Consider the following 24,639-nt stretch of genomic DNA (forward strand, 5'->3'; position numbering starts at 1 on the left):
TGTGTGCAGGGGTTTCCTCTGGGTGCTCCGGTTTCCTCCCACAGTCCAAAGACGTGCAGGTTAGGTGGATTGGCCGTGCTAAATTGCCCTTAGTGTCCAACAAGGTTAGGAGGGGTTATTGGGTTACGGGAATAGAGTGGAAGTGAGGGCTTAAGTGGGTCGGTGCACTCGATGGGCCGAATGGCCTCCTTCTGCACTGTATGTTCTATATTTTATTAAGAGTAGTTTCTTCAAAAATAAACACACAACTGGACATTTTTAAACACTTTTATTTCATCTTAAATATTCTTGTAAAATGGATCATGTTTCATGATTTCAGCAGTAACTTCATTGATCCTAACTAAAAAATGCTTTTAAAAAAGGGACAGGCAGGAGTACAGCTGTTACATGGAACTGCAAAGAAATTTATCCATTTGCGATGCCTCTACTTGATTGGGCAGCATACAAGTCCCAGATAAACACTCCACTTCCTGCAGATCACATAACAGATCAGACAGTTATTTTCATTCATTCTCAGGATGTGGATGGCATTGGCAAGGCCAATATTTATGGCGCATCTCTAATTGCTTTGGGGTGGTGGTGATGGGCCTTCTTGAACCATTGTAGTGGATTTGACATAGCTGAAATGTCTGAGAACAGACAGAAGAGTTGAATAGGGACTGGAATCACATATTAGATGGCAGGTTTCCTTCTCTTCCTTATAAGGACATTAATGAGGCAGTTGGGATTTCAGGACTATTTGACATCTTCATGCTCACTTTTACGGAGACCAGGTTTTCCAAACTGAATTCAAATTCCCTGAAGGGATCTGGACTCATGATCTCTGGGTTACTGGTTCAGTGACATAACCTACACTACATATGTGATGGCAGCTACAGTGTGGAGCGGCAGGAATACCTGAAAGATCGGGATAGTCACAACCACAGAGAGAGACTGCAAAGACAGAAGCGATTGCATATATCAAGACAATTACATTTCTTCAGGTACTCATTACCTACAAGAATCAGTTCATCAATCAACTTTAGGCGGCACGGTGGAGCAGTGGTTAGCACTGCTGCCTCACTGTGCCGAAGACCTGGGTTCGATCCCGGCCCCGGGTCACTGTCCGTGTGTTGTTGGCGTATTCTCCCTGTGCCTGCGTGGGTCTCACCCCCACAGCCCAAAGATGCGTAGGTTAGGTGGATTGGCCACTCTAAATTGCCCCTTAATTGGAAAAAAAAAAATTGGCTACTTGAAAACATTTTTTAAAAAATCAATCAACTTTAAATGCAATGTCTGCGCTTTCACTTTGCACATTGCATTGCAAACAAAAATAATCAGTGCGACTGTAACCCCCGGGGCTGGTTGCAGTTGGTGGGCAGACATCCTGGTACAAACAAAGTCTGCGCAATATTAATCAAAGTCTGCGCAATATTAATAGGCTACAATAAATGAAAAGTTCCTGGCATGCAGGGACACAGAAATGAGTAAAGTCCAGGGCCACCATCGCTTTAAAATATGGAACTTTGTTCCTTTGATAGCGATAAAAGCCCTGCGAGAATAAGCAAAGCTGATACAGTTTGTGATATGGAAGTACAGAAAGTGAACCCCCCCCCGCCTGTCCCAAGACATTAAAATACAGTTCATTTCTGAAAATGAACCACTGAAATTTCTACCATTATTTTAAAAAGAGTCAATTGAGTTACACCAGACAGATAGCAGCGGTTAGGTTAGGATATCCTGTGCCTGATGTTCCACCAGTAACGCCACATTCTTCACATCCTCACACCAGTAGTCCAATCTCTCTTTCATCCCTTTAATCTGTAACATTGAGGGGCAGTTGTTAATGCACTGGGTTTACATCAATAGTCAATTGTGGCATTAACACATAGTGCAAAGACAATAAATAAATCAACAAACAGTACAGATTAGATGATTAGCAATGGTAAAACCTTTCGCCTGCCAGAAAGTGAGTTTTAAACCAAGTTACTTGTAAACCAAGTTACAGTCACAAAGTGACTGTAAAAACCCATCGTCCGGTGATCACACGCTAATTACTGAAATATTTTCCAACAACCACATTAGTTCCCCACTTTAAGGTTCAGTGTTTACCTGCTGCAGATCCAACACTCGGGGTTGAACCCACGTCATGTGAACGCGCTCATCTACCTCATCAATGCTACCCTTCACCAGACCGACCGAGAGTGCCTTCATCACGAGCAGCTCCACCTGTAAGATCGACATCAGCAACTGTAACCGTTCATTCAACACGTCCAAGCTCAGGCTACTCTGGTCACTGAGCCACTTGCACACGCTTGAGAAGTCACACAAAAATGGGGAGCGAGTACACAGGCAGGGTGGCGCATGGGAGAGAATCTCATTGATTTTAATAGGCTTGAACTTGGGTGGGGGGGGGGATATATAGAATTTAAGCCTTTGAACAAAGTATCTGCACACAGAATTTCCTGTATTTTGGTAGTGATTGAACATTCTTTTCTTTTAGAATCTATATTCTAAACGTTGCAACTGGGTTAGTGCAAATGTAGTCACAGAAAAGGAGTTCACCTCACTAACAGGAACCTTTGCAATCTGAGAAATCTCCTTAAACGTCAGCTGCCGGTGGTTGGCTGGACGGGTGAAAGTCATCTAAAAGGAAGAGAAAACAAGTTAGGACCGCTTCCTATTCATCTCGTAAAATATTAAAGGATCTGTCCTAGCACCCAAGATACTGTTTAGAAACAGCCAACCCACATTCGATAAGAGGAAGTACCTGACATGGTCCCTGGAGAAGTGCAGTGGATACACAGGCTTTAGGAAAGCTTTTGACAAGGTACCACCTGGGGCATTAATACGGCTGATTAAGGGGTATGGCAACAGGGGGAAAACAGCCAACCGGATTATAAAGTGGTCGGAAAGGAAGGAACAGAGTTGGACTCAACATTTAATGCAAACTAACAGGAGAAACTATTTCACAAAGGCTGCGAGATACACTTCACTGACTTCAAGCATTGGTCTAAGCAGCTGGGAGAAAAAGTAGCTTAACACATAGGGACCTCGGCATTTCAGGAGAAAGTCCGCGGCAGGCAAACTGATGACATTTAGCTAAAGTCTAGTGAAAAGGTTACTGAGGCGGGAAGTTATCATGAGACAGTAGAGCTATACTGTAAATCGTGAGAGTGAGAGATGAAGAGAAATTGTTCAGAACAAGAGAGGAAATTCAACATACCTCCATTAGGCAAAGGAGTTGGATTTTTTGCATCAGCCGCAGTTCATTGGCTCTCAGGTCAGGCTAGAATCATACAGAAAAAACAAATTAGGCATCTTCATCACTGACACAGCCACAACCAAGTCACCCATCGCACATTCTCTTGTCCCCCCAACCTTGTTCCACTTTCTCTCTCTCTCCCGAACCGTGGGCCACTTGTTCTGCCCCTACTGCTCACACACTCTGTCCTTTGCCTCGCTTTCTGTCTCCACCCGCCACCAGCCCCGCCCCCCAAACTCTTCCCCATGTCCTGTCCCCTGCACACTCTCCCTAACCCTACCGCCTGTGCCTGGCTCTCCCTCCTCCCAGGAGACTATTTACCTGCTGGCCCCAGGCTGCCTTGAGAGCTTGAAACTTCTCCACATTGCCACTGTTGAAGGCGTGCAAAGTGTCAATCAGCCACTGTTTATCTGTGGTCCGGAGAGACTCCAGCACAGGATGCATTAACTAAAAGGGACAATAAGATCCCAGCGTTAGGTACAATTTCACAAAGTAATCAAGTAAACACTCTCATTATCGCAAATATACTTACAAGTTCTCCAAAGTTGTAAACACCTTCGCCTAAAAGCCCCGCCAAACCAAGAGTGAAAGCTCTCTCCTGATGCTCAGCAACTGAATCAGAAATACAAAATCAAACCTTAGCCAATCACCATGACATCATGTGGCAAATCAATAAGGTGGAGGCGTAGCCTCCCTGTGAAGTATTTGGTGGTGAAACAAACCTCTAAACCCAAAGGAAAAAAGCCACAAGTAAACATTTTATATAAAGATCTATTTCTCAGACTAAACCTTGGAACAGGCCAATGTGAGGAGTGAAGCATTTCATTAAAAAAACTCTTGAAAATAAACATGTGTAAAATAGAAGTGAAATATTTCGCGAAAGTTTCTCTCGAGACCAGAACATGGATACAAGAATAAAACTCAGGAATAAAGTTCATGATGAGCAATGCTTCTCCAGTTTATCTTACAGTGAAACACAGAGATAGACAGATACTGTGAATGCTTTAAAATCTGAAACAATTTAATATCCATGCTTTAACCATGAAGAAGCTGGATTTCTACTTAGAACAGAGAAGTTAAAAAATTATTTGATAGGAGTCTGCAAAATCATGGAAGATTTTGACAGAGGAAACATCTTAGAACAGTTCCTAGTGGCAGTAGAATCAGTAACCAGAGGACACAACTTAAAGATAATTGACAGGGATTGGATTATGTCCTCGAGTCTGAAGTGGGGTTTGAACCTTCTGTTCGGAGAAGAAGATTGTTACCTAGAGTCCCAGCTGACCCTCTAGGGAAAGATAAGGCACTTAAACTTATTGTTCCTTGAATGTTAAATGGAACTACGAATAAAATGTAACCCGTTCTCAGTGTTCCACTCCATGAGCAAAGACGGAATTTACAGGGCTCCAAGTTACAATAAAAGGTGACAGTGAGCAGAATTGGATGGATGTCACTCTGCATGGGGCAATAAGAGATGAAGAGACCTGGCTGAATCTGGCTGTTGCACAAACATCTAGGTTAGAAATACCAGAAAGGGCTGAGCATGACTTTGCTGAGAAACATTTTTAATGCTGTTTGTTACCTGGCAAATCTTTGATATCAATGCAGCCCAGGAAACGCAGGGCGTCCTTGTAGTAAGAAGCATGATTCCCAACTATCTGGTAATACTTGCTTGACAGATCATAAAAGCGTCCATGAACGGATGTCACCCCAGGAAGGTTCACCAGCATCTCATCCACCTCCTCAATTGTTTTCTGGAAGAAAATTGAATTCAAGTTATTCTTCTCAACAAGATTACACCCTTCCTGGAACTAAAACCAAACAGGAATAGGATTAAGATAAAGAACTAAATGAATCAAGTGTGCCAAGTTAAGATTTAACTTTAACAATAGGAAGATGTGGGACTGGAAAGTCCCGAAAGATGTGCTTGTTAGGTGAATTGGACATTCTGAATTCTCCCTCTGTGTACCCGAACAGGCGCCGGAGTGTGACGACGAGGGGATTGTTCACAGTAACTTCTTTGCAGTGTTAATGTAAGCCTACTTGTGACAATAATAAAGATTATTATTATTAAAACATACATATCTCATCCTCACCCACCTGCTCAAGTGCAGAGCTCAAGTTCATGTATCCCTTGCTCAAGGATTGTCTAAAGATTTCCCCTCCCTTCTCCAGGGAATGTTTGGAGCAGGGTTCAAGTCCTGCAACTTCTGACAGGCAAGAATGTCAGTCAAGTACTTTAAAAACTACACTTCCCAGAATAGTCTATTAGTCATTCCCAACTTCCCCTCTGATTCCATCTCCCAGTCTACATTTTGCTGAAAAGTCCTGAATCCTTTCTCTCTCAGATTTACTTTCAGTGATAAATTTTACATTAAACCAGTAGCTTTGTTTTGTATTCAAGGTATTGACATATATATGCCCATACACATTAAGGATAAATCAGATGCACATTATCTTTGATGAGTGTTATGTAAAATTCTCATTTACTGTGTTCTTTCTGATCATTGATCTATGGCTGTTCTACAAAGCTTCCTCTCTCTCCCCTCTATCTGGTAATTTACAGAATACTAGGACTCGATGGGCTGAATGGCCTCCTTCTGCACTGTAGGGATTCTATGATTATGCATCAGAGGAACAGAGTCATTAATGAGAGCACAAATTCTCATTGCTCTAACTTCTGTTCTCCAGTGTGTGGCTCTGAGCCCACGATCTGGATGTGGTGCAACCAATTACCAAGCATCTCTAAGGTGTTCCCCCGACTGACAATCCACAATTCCCAGAAGTACATGTCTGGCCAACACTGGCAATGTTGTTCCAAAAGATCATGGTTGATCTGTAACCTATCGCCATATACCTGCCTCGTTACCTGTCCATCAATGCCTTTGGCTAACAAAAATCGATCAATCTAAGATTTAAAATGAACAAGCACCTTTTGCGGAAGAAGGTTCCAAATTTCTACCACGCTTTATCTGAAGTTTTTTCCTCCCTGACTTCAGATCTTTCAGGAGTGGCTATATATTTTTAGACTCTACCTCCTAGTCCTATATAACCCAACCGTGAAAAGGTTTTTCTTTCAATCCTTACCGTTCCATTCAGTGTCTTGAATCACCGCTTAACCTTCTAAGTTCCAGGAAACAGAACCCTAACTTGTGCAATCTCTGCTTGGAATTTAATGTGTGAAGTCCTGATGCCACACTAATAAATCTCATTCAAGGTCAACATATCCTTCCTAAGGTGTGGTATCCAGAACTTCTCACAATTCTCCAGGTGGCTGAAGCAGGATTTTTCCCTCCTTGTATTATAGTCTTCTGGATATAAAAGGCAATATTCTATTTGTCTTCTCAATTATTTTCTTTATTTGTTAATGATCTACTTAACGAGAACCCCAAGTTTCTGACCCCTCAGTGAGGAAGTGTCATGTTCTATCCTCCCTCCTCACCCCTCCCATGTGGACGGTTTCACACATGAACAAATTGTAATGCCATTTCATTTAAAATCAATATCTCTTTGTAATTTTATGCTTCTAGCAACACTGCTTACAATATCGCCTATCCTTATCTCGTCATCAAACTCGGTTATGTAGCTCTCTATCTCATCATCCAAGTCATATTTTGAGGCCCCAGCACAGATACACAGGACGTCAGTCTCACTTCGTCAATGTTGGGAATATTTCCAGACTGAACTTTTCTTTTACAAAATGGAAGGACATGGCATCATTTGTACATTTGGAATTTTTTTAAAGAATCGTAAGTTCCCCTTAGAGTTGTCAACAAGCAGGCCACTGACTGGAAATCATATGGGGGAGAGAGAAAAAACTTTAGCAGTGAACCTGCTGGATTTAAAGGCAGTCGTGTTGGGGAATAAGCTGAGGAAGGAAGCCTACCCTAAGTGTCTCTCTGTGTCTCAACCTTGCCTAAAATAGTGTGTGGCTATCAACTTGCAACCAAGTATCCCTCATCTGAGTGTAACTGGTCTGCATTTGGACCTGCAGAGACCAGTTGGTGAGAACTCCCAGACGTCCACCGGAACTGATGTGTTGGGTACTCTGGATCTGTGGACACTGCGTTTACCTTAGCAGTAACATAGACAGGCTACCAACACTTGTAATAGTACAACTCTATTTTATTTAACTAAGAGCTGTTAAACATACTTGCACTGTGGGTCGACACAATGTTAGATTGACTGAAGACCTATGCCTAACCTGACAAGCCTATACTGCTAGCACATGGTGGATGTTCGTGCTACTGACTGCGGGCTCTGTCTCAGAGGCTGCACCACGAATGAGCGGGAAAACTAGTGCCCTCTGTCTTTATAGTGACTGTGCCCTAACTGGTGATTGGCTGCTGTGTTGTGTGTGTTGATTGGTCTTGCAGTGTGTCAGTCAGTGTGTCTCTGCACCATCATATACTGATGTGTATATTATGACACCCCCCCTTTTCTAAAAAAGTGTGTGTTTGTGGCAATAAATAATGTAGTATGCGAATGTTCCTAACTATGTGTGGCACATGCGAGCATATTTACAGGACTATGTACAGAAACTCTAAGATATTTACATTGGAAGGTGTCTAGTGCAGATGGACAGTATATAACACAAAATATAACTAGAACAATAGTATGTACAAACCAGTGAGTTAATCAAACAGGGTAACAAAACAATCAGTTTATGAGTTCAATGAGTCCATGAATTCAGGCAGTTCATAAATTCAGTCTCTGAGGTGGGCGATGAATTCTGGTTGACCGCCTCAAGGGTGGGTCAGGGGCCGCCTGTTCTGGAATGGGCGGGACTGTGTCAGACTCAGAGGGTGGCAGAGCGAAAGGGAGATCTGCAAAGTCGTGACGGGTTCGTCGTGACGGCGAGGCAGGACATGATGATCTGGTGGCGAGCGAGGAAGGAGTCGTAGTCCCCACCTATTTCGGTGAAGAAGAGAGCCGTCTTGTAGACGAACCAAAAATGACCTGGGGGCCACTTGTCTGAGCACCACAGCGGTGGCGGACCAACCACCATCGGGAAGTTGGACACGGACCTCAGGAGGCAGAGCAGGGAGATCCGTGGCGCGGGCGTCATATGCCGATTTGTGTTGGGCCCGAGACAACTGCATTCGACGAAGGACCGGAAGGTTGTCCAAGTCCGGGACATGAATGGCCGGCATCGTCGTCCGCAGCGTGTGATTCATAAACAATTGAGCCGGTGACAGGCCGGTGGACAATGGAGCTGATCTGCAAGCAAGCAGGGTGAGGTAAAAATCGGAGCTGCTCAAGGACGAGGTTCCGCATGCTGTGCGGAATGACAATCCTATCCAGCTTTAGTAGAATTCCATCTACCACTGCCAGGTCATCTTTAGTGTTATAGAATTGAGGGCATTGGCCCTTGAGCCACCCGTCTTATCAGGTGCCGCATGACACATTGGAGCAGGGGATCGTTGGCCGTCTCATGACGAATCTGGATGAGTCGTTCGTCCGTGCCGGGCAGATTGGATGCCACCTGAGCATCAATTTGGCACACGAAGCCCGCAGGGTCGCAGGGTGTGGTGACAGATCGGGAGAGTGTATCGGTGACGATGAGCTCCTTACCCAGGGTGTAGGCGAGTTCGAAGTAGTACCGCCTGAGTTTAAGGAGAATGCGCTGCAGGCGTGGCGTCATGTCGTTAAGGTCTTTTTGAATGATATTGACCAGTGGCCTGTGGTCTGTCTTGACTGTGAACTTTGGGAGTCCATAGACACAGTCATGGAACTTGGCCACTCCGGTAAGAAGGCCCAGGCACTCTATTTCAATTTGCGCATAGCGCTGTTCGGTGGGCGTCATTGCACGTGACGCGTATGCAACAGGAGCCCATGAGGAGGCGTTGTCACGTTGAAGGAGCACTGCTCCAATGCCGGACTGACTGGCATCCATGGAGATCTTTGTTTCTTTGGCCGGATCGAAAAATGTCAACACCGGGGCCTTGGTCAACTTCACCCTGAGTTCCCGCCATTCTTGTTCGTGGGCGGGGAGCCATTGGAACTCGGTCGTCTTCTTAGCCAGGTTCCTGAGAGCCGTGGTGTGGGAGGCGAGGTTAGGGATGAATTTCCCCAGGAAATTGACAATGCCCAGGAAGCGGGGGACCGCCTTCTTGTCCTCCGGTGTCTTCATGGCCTTAATGGCAGATACCTTGTCAGCATCCGGCTGCACGGCAAACTGTGAAATTTGGTCTCCGAGGAATTTAAGTTCTGTTTGACCAAAGGAGCATTTGGCCCTGTTGAGGTGGAGGCCATGCCCATGGATTCGTCGGAAGACGCGTTGGAGGCGATCAATGTGCTCCTGCGGGGTGGTAGAACAGACGATGATGTCGTCCACATATACGCGAACCCCTTTGATACCTTCCATCACCTGCTCCATTATTCTGTGGAACACTTCCGATGCAGAGATGATGCCAAACGGCATCCGGTTGTAGCAATACCGGCCAAATTGGGTGTTAAAGTTGCAGAGCTTCCGACTGGATGCTTCGAGTTAGATCTGCCAGAACCCCTTGGATGCGTCTAGCTTGGTGAAAAACTTGGTGCGAGCCATCTCGCAGGTGAGTTCTTCGCGCTTTGGAATGGGATAGTGTTCTCTCATAATACTGCGGTTGAGGTCCTTGGGATCAATACATATGTGTAATTCGCCGGATGGTTTTTTCACGCACACCATAGAGCTGATCCAGTCAGTCGGTTCTGTAACTTTCGAAATTACACCCTGGTCCTGGAGGTCCTGCAGATGCTGCTTGAGGCGGTCCTTGAGGGGTGCTGGTACCCTGCGAGGTGCGTGCACCACAGGCGTGGCATTTGGTTTTAACAGGATTTTATAAGTGTATGTGAGTGTGCCCATGCTCTCGAATACACCTTGGTATCGGATGATGATGGCGTTCAGCTATGTCCGAAAGTCAGCGTCCTGAGATGCGGAAGCGTCAGCGGGTGACAGGGAGTGAACTCTTTGGACAAGGTTTAGAAGTTTGCACACCTGAGCATCAAGCAGGGAGGCTTTAGTGGATCCCAGTATTTCGAATGGCAGGTTAGCCTTTAATGACCGGTGCGACACTTCAAGCTGGCAAGAGCCACTGGCAGCAATGGCATTACCATTATAGTCCAGAAGCTGGCAGGCGGATGGCAAGATGGTAGGCTTGACATGGAGGCTTTCGAGGTCAGACTGTGAGGTTGGCTGAAGCGCCGGTGTCCAGGCGGAATCGGATGCGGGATCGGTTGACCGTGAGGGTGGCACACCACTCGTCGTCCGGATCAATGCGGAATATTGGGAGACTTGGCTTTTGTCTTCTGGAGCATCTTGTGTTTGGTGATGATGCCCACCCGAAATGGTGCTTTAGGGTCCTCGGTGTCAAGGTCCGGAATCAAGTCGGAGTTGGAATCGGTGACCGGTGGCTGGATGGTTCGGACATCCTTGCGTGGCTGGTTGGAGCGACGAGAGGTAGTAGGTTGAGCAGACCTGCATAGGGCTGCATAGTGGCCAAGCTTGCCACATTGGAGACAGCGTCGGGATTTTGCAGGACATTGCTGCTTTAAGTGGGCGAAGCCACAGTTGCCGCACGTCGTGACGTCAGAACGTTTGGTACGCCATCGCACATCCGCGGTGCAGTCATACGTAGTGCGCGCCTGAGCAGTGCGGTCTTCGGCCTCGCTGTCCCCTCGGTCAGTGCGTGCATGCACGGGAGCCCGCGAAAAGCGCGCGAAATGGCGGCCCTCATCCAGGCTTAGGCCCTGGAGTTATTTAATGGCTTGCACCCGCTGTGCCTCGTGGGGACCTTGCTGCGCCGTTTCAGCCGCTTGAATGTGTGAGTATCGGTTAGTGGCGTGTTCATGCAGAACGCAGGTCTCAATGGCTATTGCAAGGGTGAGCTGTTTAACCTTGAGGAGCTGCTGGCATAGGGAGTCCGATTGCACACCGAAAACGATCTGGTCACGGATCGAGTCGGAGGTGGAGCCGTAATTGCAGGACTGCGCGAGGATGCGAAGGTGGGTGAGGAAAGATTGAAAAGGTTTATCCTTACCCTGCAGACGCTGTTGAAAGACATAGCGCTCAAAACTTTCATTTACCTCGATGTCACAGTGACTGTCGAATTTGAGCAGGACTGTCTTGAACTTGGACTTGTCTTCAGCGAAAGTGAGAGAGTTGAAGATATGGATGGCGTGGTCCCCGGCCGTAGAAAGGAAGAGAGCAATCTTCCTGGCGTCTGAAGCAGCTTCCAGGTCTGTAGCTTCGAGGTATAGCTGGAATCGTTGTTTAAAGATTTTCCAGTTCGCATCGAGGTTGCCGGTGATGCGGAGCGGCGGGGGAGGGCGGACGCTGTCCATACTACCTGATGGCTGATTGCTGGTTGAAGGCAGATCACTTGAAGGTAGGTCTATTAAACTCTAACATCAAATACTGGTACCATGATGTGTTGGATACTCTGGATCTGTGGAGACTGCGTTTACCTTAACAGTAACATAGACAGGCTACCAACACTTGTAATAGTACAACTCTATTTTATTTAACTAAGAGCTGTTAAACATACTTGCACTGTGGGTCGACACTATGTTAAATTGACTGAAGACCTATACCTAACCTGACCAGCCTATACTGCTAGCACATGGTGGATGTTTGTGCTACTGACTGCGGGCTTTGTCCGTCTCAGAGGCTGCATCCCGAGTGAGCGGGAAAACTAGTGCCCTCTGTCTTTATAGTGACCGTGCCCTAACTGGTGATTGGCTGCTGTGTTGTGTTGATTGGTCTTGCAGTGTGTCAGTCAGTGTGTGTCTCTGCACCATCATATACTGATGTGTATATTATGACAGGGACCAGTAACCTGTCTTCACACAAGGAACTCCAAGTCAACACCAGTGAGATTCTGTGAACTTTATCCTTTATAACGCACATCCTGTAAAGCCCGATTTGTTTGTCCTTTTTGTGTGTGTGTTGGGCAGTTCTTTATGAAGAGATAGATGGTTACACTCCTTGATTACAACTGTGTTAATCAATACTTTCAACTTGTTAAAATAAGTTTTGTTTTTAATAAACAATTGTTTATTGAAAGAAGTCTGGTTTAAAAACTCTTTATTTTGGGGACCCAGAGAGATGGTAAACAATTGGCCATTTTGGGGAGTAAACTGAACGATTAAATTAATCATACAACCTGCAGTAGAAGCGCTAAGTAATATGCACACTACTCCCATCCTGGTTGGAACAGTACCCACCCGTTATCCCTGCTCGGTTTCCTGCTGCTCAGCCAATTTCCGAACCAGGACTTCAACTTTAGTTAACAATCTCTGATGAAGAACTTTTTAAAATGCTTTTGACAGATAAATAACATCTATAGACACCCTGTTCAACACTTCAGTTAAAAAATTCAACCAGATTTTTCAGCAAAAACCTCAGCCTCTACAAACCAATGCTGGCTCGGGCTATTCAGCCACAATGTCCTTATTATAGCTTCACATAATTTCCCAACTATAATTACTTGGTATCTGCAATCACCCTTCTTAATTAGTGAGTGACATGCATAATTTTTCAACCAAAAGGCAGAGTTCTCAAATCAAGAGAATTTAGGAAGGTTACTGTTGAGGAATTTACAATGTTGCACCTGAGACCACATGGATGATAGTGGTCAAGGCGGCAGCTCACCACCACTTTCTCAAAGACAATTACGACAAATAATGCTGGCCTTGAGAGCAATATTCACATCTCATGAAATAATAAAACTAACATTTATCTGTGTTGCCACTCTTGCTGTTATTTGTAGTGCACTCAAGGATCTGTTATCTTTTTGTGTTTTTGTGTGCTTTCTCTTTTAGTTTTATGTTGTCTCTTACCTCTTTAGTTCGTCATGGATGCCTTTTTTGGCAAGTAGAGCTGGTGCCCCATAGGGATATAAACTGTTCTTGTAGCACATTGCATTATTTTCTGAACACCTCCTACCGATCTTCTGCCACCTTACCCATTAACAGATTTAGTCTCATTGCAGTGAGCCTCATCTAAATTCAGAATCTTAGTAGCTTGTCTCCTTTCAAACACTATGACAAATTCAATCATATTGCAATCACTATTAAATAAGTGTTTACACACATTAGGCTGTCATTAAAACTGGTTTATTACACATGACTAAACTTAACTTAGCCTGCCCTCTGTTGGTTCTAAAATATTGTTGCAGAAGAACAGACAAACTTGAGAAATTGACTAATGCACAAACCAAAGGGATCATTTCCCCTTTGTCAGTTTGGTCCACTCTGCAATCACCCCACCATTTCCTTCCCTTCATAAGAACTGGAAGCAGGAGTAGGCCATCTGGGCCCTCAAGCCTGCTCCACCATTCAATGAGATCATGGCTGATCTTTTGTGGACTCAGCTCCACTTTCCGGCCCGAACACCATAACCCTTAATCCCTTTATTCTTCAAAAAACTATCTATCTTTATCTTAAAAACATTTAATGAAGGAGCCTCTACTGCTTCACTGGGCAAGGAATTCCATAGATTCATAACCCTTTGGGTGAAGAAGTTCCTCCTAAACTCAGTCCTAAATCTACTTCCCCTTATTTTGAGGCTATGACCCCTAGTTCTGCTTTCACCCGCCAGTGGAAACAACCTGCCCGCATCTATCCTATCTATTCCCTTCATAATTTTATATGTTTCTATAAGATCCCCCCTCATCCATCTAAATTCCAACGAGTACTGTCCCAGTCTACTCAACCTCTCCTCGTAATCCAACCCCTTCAGCTCTGGGATTAACCTAGTGAATCTCCTCTGCACATCCTCCAGTGCCAGTACGTCCTTTCTCAAGTAAGGAGACCAAAACTGAACACAATACTCCAGGTGTGGCCTCACTAACACCTTATACAATTGCAGCATAACCTCCCTAGTCTTAAACGCCAACCCTCTAGCAATGAAGGACAAAATTCCATTTGCCTTCTTAATCACCTGTAAACCAACTTTTTGCGACTCATGCACCAGCACACCCAGGTCTCTCTGCACAGCAGCATGTTTTAATATTTTATCACACAGCATCTTTCCATGCAGATGCAACATCTGGGGTGGGATTCTCCGACCCCCCGCCGGGTGGGAGAATCGCCAGGGGTCAGCGTGAATCTCGCCCCCGCCGTCCTCCCAATTCCTCCGCCCCCCCAAAAACCGGCGTGGCGCAAGTCGCGCCGTCCGCCACGGAGAATGGCGGGGTCCGGCACGACTCAATGGGCCCCGGGACTGACCGGATTCTCTGGCCCGCGATGGGCCGAAGTCCCGCCCGTTCTATGCCAGTCACGCCGGCGTAAATTGGAGTTGGTCCCTTACCGGCGGGACCTGGCGGCGCGGGCGGGCTCCGGGGTTCATGGGAGGTCGTGGGGGGATCTGGCCCCGGGAGGTGCCCCCACGGTGGCCTGGCCCACAGTCGGGGCCCACCGATCTGCGGGCGGGCCTGTGCTGTGGGGGCACTCTATTCCTTCCGCACCGGAGGCTGTGGTCATCCGCCATTCCCGGTGCAGAAGTGACTCCACGTGCGCATGCACAGGGATGACGCCAGCATGCGCTGGCACTCCCGCGCATGCGCGGACTCACGCCGGCTGGCGGAGGCCTTTCGGCACCTGTTGGAATTGCGCCAGGCCCCTATCCCGCCGGCCGGCAGGGCGGCAACCACTCCAGGGTGGGCCTAGCCCCTGAAGGTGCGGAGGATTCCGCACCTTTGGGGCGGCCCGACACCGGAATGGTTCACGCCACTCGGTCCCGCCAGGTAGGGGAGAATCCCGCCCCAGATCTTTTACCTCCTCTCTCCTCAGCATAAAAGGTCCCAAACAATCCTCCCGGGTGGAAAAGCAATTTAAGTTCACTACCTTCAATTTAGTCTACTATATTCGCTGCTCACAATGCAGTCTACTCTAAACTGGGGAGAATGCTTTGCAAACCGAATGGTGATGTTCGCAAGTAGGAACTCGACTTTTTGATTAAGTGTCATTTGAGTTCTCCACCCTACTCTGTCCTCAGCCTCCTGCAGCGTTTGTTCCAATGCAAGCTCAAAAACAGCACCACATCTTTTGATTGGGCACCTGACAAGTCCAACAATTTCAGAATGCTCTCTGCTTCAATCTCGTTTCCTTTCTCATCGTATGCCTCGGTTTTAATCTTGTTAATGCTTCCAGAGAGCAGCTGTTCATCACTCCACCATCAGGAGAATCCTAACCCCTCTGGGAGTAGAAAACTCCAAAGATACGGAAGAACCCTGTGAAGAAATTTGTCCTCATCTCAGTCCGAAATGATCAGCCCCTTATCCTAAAACCGTGCCCTCATGTTTTAGATTCACCAGCCAGAGGAAACATCCTCAGTGTCTAATAACCCATCAAGCCCCTTCAGAAAATTTACGTTTGAATGAGATCACCTCTCATTCTTCTAAACTCAAGGAAGTATAGGCCCAATGTACTCAGCCTCTCATCATTTCATTACTCAAATAGAAATGAGCAAGGACAATCTGACAGCTAAAACAGAGACATGGCTGCAGAATGGCATAGATTGGGACCTGAATATTGATGCATACAAGACATTTCAGAAGGACAGGAAGCTAGGAAAAAGATGGGGCAGAGATGGTTCTGTGGATTATTTATGGTATTAGCACATAAGAGAGGGATAATGGAAGTTCAGGAATTCAGCATGTAGAAGCGGTTTGGTTGGAGGCGAGAAAAAAATAAAGGCAAGAAATCACAGTAGGACTGGTGTACAAGCCCAAAGCAGTAACCACATGATAAGAGGAATTATTAAGGAAAAAATAATGGGAGCTTGTCAGAAATGTACAGTAATAATCATGGGGGATGACTTCCGGGTGTGGCGATGACCAGCTGAGTCGCACGTTTCGGCAGCTCCCGGTGAAACGGACTTTTGGGCTCTTGATAGGAGCCCCAACGGCAATTTTGACGGCTAAAAACACTGTGTGGTAAACCAGAAGGGAATCCCCCCTGGATACGGATGGAAAAAGGAGGAGAAAGTGGCCGGATTGCAGTGGATCCTTTAGAACAGCAGCAAGGAAGGCAAGCAAAAACCAAGATGGCGTCGGAAGGTGGCAGTTTAACATGGGGCCCTGAACAACAAGAGTTCTTGAAATGCTGTGTGGAAGAGATCAAAAAGGAAATGAAGAAAGAGCTGTTGGCCCCGATACTACAGGCGATCGAAGGGCTAAAGGAGGAACAAAAGACCCAGGAGCGGGAGCTTCGGGTCGTGAAGGCAAAGGCAGCTGAGAATGAGGACTACATACAGGGCCTGGTGGTGAAGACGGAGACGCAGGAGGCACATCAGAAACGATGTGTGGAAAGGTTGGAGGCACTGGAAAACAACGCAAGGAGGAACAACCTGAGGATTCTTGGTCTTCCTGAAGGTGTGGAGGGAGCGGACGTCGGGGCATATGTGAGCACAATGCTGCACTCGTTAATGGGAGCGGAGGCCCCGGCGGGTCCGTTGGAGGTGGAGGGAGCATACCGAGTGATGGCGCGAGGATCGAGAGCAGGAGAAATTCCCAGAGCCATAGTGGTGAGATTCCTCCGTTTTAAGGATAGAGAAATGGTCCTTAGATGGGCGAAGAAAACTCGGAGCAGTAAATGGGAGAACGCGGTGATCCGCGTTTATCAAGACTGGAGTGCGGAGGTGGCGAGAAGGAGGGCGAGCTTTAATCGGGCCAAGGCGGTGCTTCATAAAAAGATAAAATTTGGAATGCTGCAACCGGCAAGACTGTGGGTCACATATCGAGGGAGGCACCACTACTTTGAGACGGCGGATGAAGCGTGGACTTTTATTGTGGAAGAAAAACTGGAATGAGTGGGTTATTAAAAAGAACGTTTGAACAAAGTGGTGGGGCGAATGTGGGGGGCAAAGAGGGGGGTTAAAAAGGGGGAAAGAGGAGTTTTATGTACTAATCCTGCGACGTGGTAACTTTTCTCTCTCCCACAGGTGGTGATGGGGGGAGGAGGGGAGGTGGAGGAGATGGGGCGTTGGCCATTGGGGGCGGGGCCAAGGGAGTAGCGCGGGCTTGGTTCCCGCGCTATGATAATCATGGCGGGAATAGAGAAGCAGGAAGGAGGGGGCGTCGCACGGTGTGAGCCGAGGTCACGGGGGGAAGCCGAGGTCGGCCAGAGTTTGCTGACTTCTGGGAGCAACATGGGGGGGGGAGTAATTACGCTAGCGGGGGATCTAGCGGGGGGGGGGGTGGGAGGGGGGAATTACTGGGTTGCTGCTGCTGGGGAGAGGGGGGGGCTGGTATGGGGGAGGATGGGCGGGGGGGCACCGCCTGGGGGAGATACAGCTGCGTGGGAACCGGGTGAGGAGCTGGAAAAAGGTGATGGCTAATCGACAAGGGGGGGGGGGGGGGGGGGTAGGAAGCCCCCCAACTCGGCTGATCACGTGGAACGTGAGAGGGCTGAACGGGCCGATAAAGAGGGCACGGGTACTCGCACACCTTAAGAAACTTAAGGCAGATGTGGTTATGTTACAGGAAACGCACCTGAAACTGATAGACCAGGTTAGGCTACGCAAAGGATGGGTGGGGCAGGTGTTCCATTCGGGGCTAGATGCGAAAAACAGGGGGGTGGCTATATTAGTGGGGAAGCGGGTAATGTTCGAGGCAAAGACTATAGTGGCGGATAACGGGGGCAGGTACGTGATGGTGAGTGGCAAACTACAGGGGGAGACGGTGGTTTTGGTAAACGTATATGCCCCGAACTGGGATGATGCCAATTTTATGAGGCGGATGCTAGGACGCATTCCGGACCTAGAGATGGGAAAGCTGATAATGGGGGGAGATTTTAAAACGGTGTTGGAACCAGGGCTGGATAGGTCGAAGTCCAGGACTGGAAGGAGGCCGGCAGCAGCCAAGGTACTTAAAGATTTTATGGAGCAGATGGGAGGTGTAGACCCGTGGAGATTTAGCAGACCTAGGAGTAAGGAGTTCTCGTTTTTCTCCTATGTCCATAAAGTCTACTCGCGAATAGACTTTTTTGTGCTGGGTAGGGCATTGATCCCGAAGGTGAGGGGAACGGAGTATACGGCTATAGCCATTTCGGATCACGCTCCACACTGGGTAGACTTGGAGATAGGGGAGGAAACAGGAGGGCGCCCACCCTGGAGAATGGACATGGGCCTAATGGCAGATGAGGGGGTGTGTCTAAGGGTGAGGGGGTGCATTGAAAAGTACTTGGAACTCAATGATAATGGGGAGGTCCAGGTGGGAGTGGTCTGGGAGGCGTTGAAGGCGGTGGTTAGAGGGGAGCTGATATCAATAAGGGCACATAAAGGGAAGCAGGAGAGTAAGGAACGGGAGCGGTTGCTGCAAGAACTTTTGAGGGTGGACAGACAATATGCGGAAGCACCGGAGGAGGACTGTACAGGGAAAGGCAAAGGCTACATGTAGAATTTGACTTGCTGACTACGGGCACTGCAGAGGCACAATGGAGGAAGGCACAGGGTGTACGGTACGAATATGGGGAGAAGGCGAGCAGGTTGCTGGCACACCAATTGAGGAAAAGGGGAGCAGCGAGGGAAATAGGGGGAGTGAGGGATGAGGAAGGAGAGATGGAGCGGAGAGAGTGAATGGAGTGTTCAAGACATTTTATAAAAAATTATATGAAGCTCAACCCCCGGATGGGAGGGAGAGAATGATGGGCTTCTTGGATCGGCTGGAATTTCCCAAGGTGGAAGAGCAGGAAAGGGTGGGACTGGGAGCACAGATCGAGGTAGAAGAAGTGGTGAAAGGAATTAGGAGCATGCAGGCGGGAAAGGCCCCGGGACCGGATGGATTCCCAGTCGAATTCTATAGAAAATATGTGGACTTGCTCGCCCCGGTACTGACGAGGACCTTTAATGAGGCAAAGGAAAGGGGACAACTGCCCCCGACTATGTCTGAAGCAACGATATCGCTTCTCTTAAAGAAGGAAAAGGACCCGCTACAATGCGGGTCCTATAGACCTATTTCCCTCCTAAATGTAGATGCCAAGATCCTGGCCAAGGTAATGGCAATGAGAATAGAGGAATGTGTCCCGGGGGTGGTCCACGAGGACCAAACTGGGTTTGTGAAGGGGAGACAGCTGAACACGAATATACGGAGGTTGTTAGGGGTAATGATGATGGCCCCACCAGAGGGAGAAACGGAGATAGTAGTGGCGATGGATGCCAAGAAAGCATTTGATAGAGTGGAGTGGGATTATTTGTGGGAGGTGTTGAGGAGATTTGGTTTTGGAGAGGGGTATGTTAGATGGGTGCAGCTGTTGTATAGGGCCCCAGTGGCGAGCGTGGTCACGAATGGACGGGGATCTGCATATTTTCGGCTCCATAGAGGGACAAGGCAGGGATGCCCTCTGTCCCCATTATTGTTTGCACTGGCGATTGAGCCCCTGGCGATAGCGTTGAGGGGTTCCAAGAAGTGGAGGGGAGTACTTAGGGGAGGAGAAAAACACCGGGTATCTTTGTATGCGGACGATTTGCTACTATACGTGGCAGACCCGGCGGAGGGGATGCCAGAGATAATGCGGATACTTGGGGAGTTTGGGGATTTTTCAGGGTATAAATTGAACATGGGGAAAAGTGAGTTGTTTGTGGTGCATCCAGGGGAGCAGAGTAGAGAAATAGAGGACCTACCGTTGAGGAAGGTAACAAGGGACTTTTGTTACCTGGGGATCCAGATAGCTAAGAATTGGGGCACATTGCATAGGTTAAATTTAACGCGGTTGGTGGAACGGATGGAGGAGGATTTCAAGAGATGGGATATGGTATCCCTGTCACTGGCAGGGAGGGTGCAGGCGTTTCAGTGCCTCCCAGTGGTGATCACGAAGGCTTTTTTTAAAAGGATTGAAAAGAGCATCATGGGTTTTGTGTGGGCCGGGAAGACCCCGAGAGTGAGGAAGGGATTCTTACAGCGTAGCAGGGATAGGGAAGGGGCTGGCACTACCGAGCCTAAGTGAGTATTATTGGGCCGCTAATATTTCAATGGTGAGTAAGCGGATGGGAGAGGAGGAGGGAGCGGCGTGGAAGAGATTAGAGAGGGCGTCCTGTAGGGGGACTAGCCTACAGGCTATGGTGACAGCCCCATTGCCGTTCTCACCGAGGAACTACACCACAAGCCCGGTGGTGGTGGCTACACTGAAGATTTGGGGACAGTGGAGACGGCATAGGGGAAAGACTGGAGCCTTGGGGGGGGTCCCCGATAAGAAACAATCATAGGTTTGCCCCGGGGGGAATGGATGGGGAATATGGAATGTGGCAAAGAGCAGGAATAACGCAACTGAAAGATCTGTTTGTGGATGGGAAGTTCGCGAGTCTGGGAGCGCTGACCGAGAAATATGGGTTGCCCCAAGGGAATGCATTCAGGTATATGCAACTGAGGGCTTTTGCGAGGCAACAGATGAGGGAATTCCCGCAGCTCCCGCCACAAGAGGTGCAGGACAGAGTGATCTCAAAGACATGGGTGGGGGATGGTAAGGTGTCAGATATATATAGGGAAATGAGGGACGAAGGGGAGACTATGGTAGATGAACTAAAAGGGAAATGGGAAGAGCTGGGGGAGGAGATCGAGGAGGGGCTGTGGGCAGATGCCCTAAGCAGGGTAAACTCGTCGTCCTCGTGTGCCAGGCTAAGCCTGATTCAGTTTAAGGTATTACACAGGGCACATATGACTGGAGCACGGCTCAGTAAATTGTTTGGGGTGGAGGATAGGTGTGCGAGGTGCTCGAGAAGCCCAGCGAATCATACCCATATGTTTTGGTCATGCCCGGCACTACAGGGGTTTTGGATGGGGGTGACAAAGGTGCTTTCAAAAGTAGTAGGAGTCCGGGTCGAACCAAGCTGGGGGTTGGCTATATTTGGGGTTGCACAAGAGCCGGGAGTGCAGGAGGCGAGAGAGGCCGATGTTTTGGCCTTTGCGTCCCTAGTAGCCCGGCGCAGGATATTGCTAATGTGGAAAGAAGCCAAGCCCCCGGGGGTGGAGACCTGGATAAATGACATGGCGGGGTTTATAAAGCTAGAGCGGATTAAGTTCGTCCTAAGGGGGTCGGCTCAAGGGTTCACCAGGCGGTGGCAACCGCTCGGCGAATACCTCGCAGAAAGATAGACGGAATGGAAAAAAGAAGGCAGCAGCAGCAGCCCAGGATCGGGGGCGGGGGGGGGAGGAACCAGAAGGACTCTCAGGGTTGTTAATATATACTGTATAGTAAGTATAGGTCGTTGCTACAGATAATTATATATTGGACTGTTAAATTATATTTTTGGAGAGTGTTACTTGTGACAAGGCAGTTGCCAATTAGGGCTAGTTTTCATTTTTGTTATTTATTATTTATTCATTTTTTGTTTATAAAATAGGTCATTGTTATTTGTGTTGTTATAATATTGTGTAAAGGATGCACAATGTACTGTGTTGGTTGACCAAAAATTTTCAATAAAATATTTAATAAAAAAAAAAATAATCATGGGGGATTTTAATCGACATATGGACTCAAAAAATCAGATGAGCAAAGGTAGCCTAGATGAAGAGTTCATAAAATGTTTTCACAGTAGCTTCTTGGAACATCGCATTCTGGAGCCAGAAATCAGGCTACAGGCCTGGTATTGTGCAACTAGATAGGATTAATGACCACATAGTGAAGATGCAATTAGACAGCAGTAATCATAACAGATTGAATTATATATTCAGTTTGAGGGAGAGAGTGGGTCCAAGACTAGTATTTTAAACTTAAATAAGAGCAATTATGAGGACATGAAAGCAGAGCTAGCTTAGTGAACTGGAAAATTAGGTTAAGGGATAGGTCAATAGAGATGTAGAGGCAAACATTTTAAGGGATACAGTTCAAGAAAAATTCTAAGGTGAGGTTCCATCATCTATGGTTAACTAAAAAGGTTAAAGAAAGAAAAAGCATATAATTGTGCAAGAATCATAGAATTTACAGTGCAGGAGGCCATTCGGCCCATCGAGTCTGCACCGGCCCTTGGAAAGAGAACCCTACTTAAACCCATGCCTCCACTCTATATCCCCTTAACCCAGTAACTCCACCTAACCTTTTGGACACGAAGGGGCTATTTAGCATGTCCAATCCACCTAACCTGCACATCTTTGGATTGTGGGAGGAAACCGAAGCACCCGGAGGAAACCCACGCAGACACAGGGAGATGTGCAAACTCCAACAGTCACCAGAGGTCGGAATTAAACCCTGGAGCTGCGAAGCAGCAGTGCTAACCACTGTGCCGCACCAATGGTGGCAGGTCAGAAGATTGAATGAAATAATTTTTAAAGAAGCATAGAATGGCTAAAGGATTAATGAGGGGAGGAAAAATTAGTGCATGCGAGAAAGCTTGCTAAGAATATAAAGATAGTAAGTTTACATGGATATTTTTTTTTAAAGTTAACAAAGTGAGCGTTGGTTCTACAGAAAGTGGGTTTGGGGAATTAACAATGAAAAACAAGGAAATAATGCATCAATTGAACAGGAATTTTGTATCAGTCATCACTATGGAGGACGCAAGTAACATCCCCAAAATAGCTGCAAATCAGGAAATGGAAGGGATGGAGGAATTCAGGAAAATTACATTCACCAGGGAAGCAGTGTTGAGAAAACTGTTGGAACTGCGGGCTGACATGTGCCTGGATCCTGATGCACTTCATCCTAGAGTCATAAAAGCGGCTAGTGAAATAGCTAATGCATTTGTTTTAATTTTCCAAAATTTACTAGATTCGGGTAAAATGCCATTACATTGGAAAATAGCTAAAGGAGAGCAACTCCTTTATTCAAAAAGGGGGGAGGCAGAAAGCATAAAACTATAGACCAGTTAGATAAACATTTGTCACAGGGAAAATGTTAAAAGCTATTAAATATGATCTAGCAGGGCACTTGGTAAATTCAAAGTAATCAAACAGAGTCAATATAGTTTTGCAAAATTGAGATCATGCTGAACCCACTTATTGCAGTTCTTTGAAGGAGTCACGTGTGCTGTGAATAAAGGGGAACAGGTGGATGTATTGTACTTCACTTTCCTTTTATTTTAGAAAATAAAAGCGCATGGTGTAAGGGTAACATATCAGCATGGATAAAAGATTGACTGACAAACAGGAAACAGTAGGCACAAATGGGTCATTTTTTGGTTTGCAAGATGTAATGAATGGTATGCCACAGAGATGAGGACTGGGTCCTCAACTGTTAACATATATATATATTATATATGGTTGGCAAATGCCTGATGACAAAGATAGGGTAAGAGAGTAAGTTGTGAAGAGGGCATAAGGAGGCAACAAAAAGATGAAGATAAAGTGAGTGGGCAAAGATCTGGAAAAGTGAGTACAAGATGGGAAAATGTAATCTTGTCCATTTTGGCAGGAAGGAAAAATAAATAAATGTATTATCTAAATGGTTCGAGATTGATGTACTCCGAGATGCAGAGGGTGCCCTGGTGCATGAATCACAAGATGTTAGTATGCAGGTACAGCAAGTAATTAGCAAAGCTAATAGAATGTTATGTTTATTGCGAGGGAAATTGAAAACAAGGTTATGCTTCAGTTATACAGGGCATTGGTGAGGGTACATCTGGACTGTACAGTGTGAGCCTCCTTATTTAAGAAAAAATGTAAATACACTGGAAGCAGATCAGAGACGATTTAGGAGACTAATACTTGAAACGGCAGGGTTGTCTTATGAGGAAAGGCTGGACAGGCTAGGCTTGATCGACTGGAATTTAGAAGAGTAAGAGGCGGCTTGGCTGAAACATAGAAGATCCTGAGGGGTCTTGACAGGGTGGATGTGAAGAGAGAATGTTCCCTCTTGTGGGAGAATCCAGGACTAAGGGGTCATTGTTTACAAATAAGCGGTCACCTATTTAAGACAGAGATGAGGTGAAATTTCCTCTTTCAGTGTCGTGATTCTTGGGAATTCTGTTCCTCAAAAGGTGATGGAGTCTTTGAAGTTTTTTTAAAGGCAGAGCTAGATAAGCAAAGGCGTGGAAGGTTAGAGGGAGGGTGGGAATGTGGAGTTGAGGTTATATTCCAATCAGCCGTGATCTTGCAGAATGGTGGAACAGACTCGAGGAGCGAGTGGCCTACTCCTGCTCCCAATTCAAATGTTCAGATTTAATCTGTTCTACCCTCCACCTGATGATGGATCTTAGTTTTATTTTCCCTGCACTCTTTCCTCCACCCCCCCCCCCCCCCACACACTTGCTTCAAACATGTTCTATTTCTAACATTCTATCACTTCGAAGCTACTATCAGACCACATCTGGAGTATTGTATCCAGTTTTGATCTCTGTATTTGAGGAAGGATGTGGTGGTACTGGAGGCAGTTCAGAGGAGGTTCACCAGATTGATTCCGGGGATGAAAGGATTAACGTTTGAGGAGAGATTAAACAGTTTGGGCTTATACTCGCTGAGAGGGGATCTGATCGAGGTATA

The 24,639-nt window shown here is 46.9% G+C and overlaps 1 protein-coding gene across 1 annotated transcript in view; it reads right to left on the reverse strand.

The window, feature by feature from the left end:
- Nucleotides 1-253: 253 nt before the first annotated feature.
- LOC140384421 (26S proteasome non-ATPase regulatory subunit 13-like) overlaps nucleotides 254-24,639 on the reverse strand; it is a 45,714-nt gene continuing 21,328 nt past the window's right edge. The window contains exons 7-13 of the mRNA XM_072466102.1: nucleotides 4,827-4,998; nucleotides 3,777-3,856; nucleotides 3,566-3,691; nucleotides 3,206-3,268; nucleotides 2,545-2,625; nucleotides 2,092-2,208; nucleotides 254-1,800 (exon numbers count right to left, since the gene is read on the reverse strand). Coding sequence (XP_072322203.1) covers nucleotides 1,705-1,800; nucleotides 2,092-2,208; nucleotides 2,545-2,625; nucleotides 3,206-3,268; nucleotides 3,566-3,691; nucleotides 3,777-3,856; nucleotides 4,827-4,998 — 735 coding nt within the window. The 3' untranslated portion in view covers nucleotides 254-1,704. The remainder of the gene's footprint in view (nucleotides 1,801-2,091; nucleotides 2,209-2,544; nucleotides 2,626-3,205; nucleotides 3,269-3,565; nucleotides 3,692-3,776; nucleotides 3,857-4,826; nucleotides 4,999-24,639) is intronic.

This window comes from Scyliorhinus torazame, chromosome 10 (assembly GCF_047496885.1).
Source record: "Scyliorhinus torazame isolate Kashiwa2021f chromosome 10, sScyTor2.1, whole genome shotgun sequence".
NCBI lineage: Eukaryota > Metazoa > Chordata > Chondrichthyes > Carcharhiniformes > Scyliorhinidae > Scyliorhinus > Scyliorhinus torazame.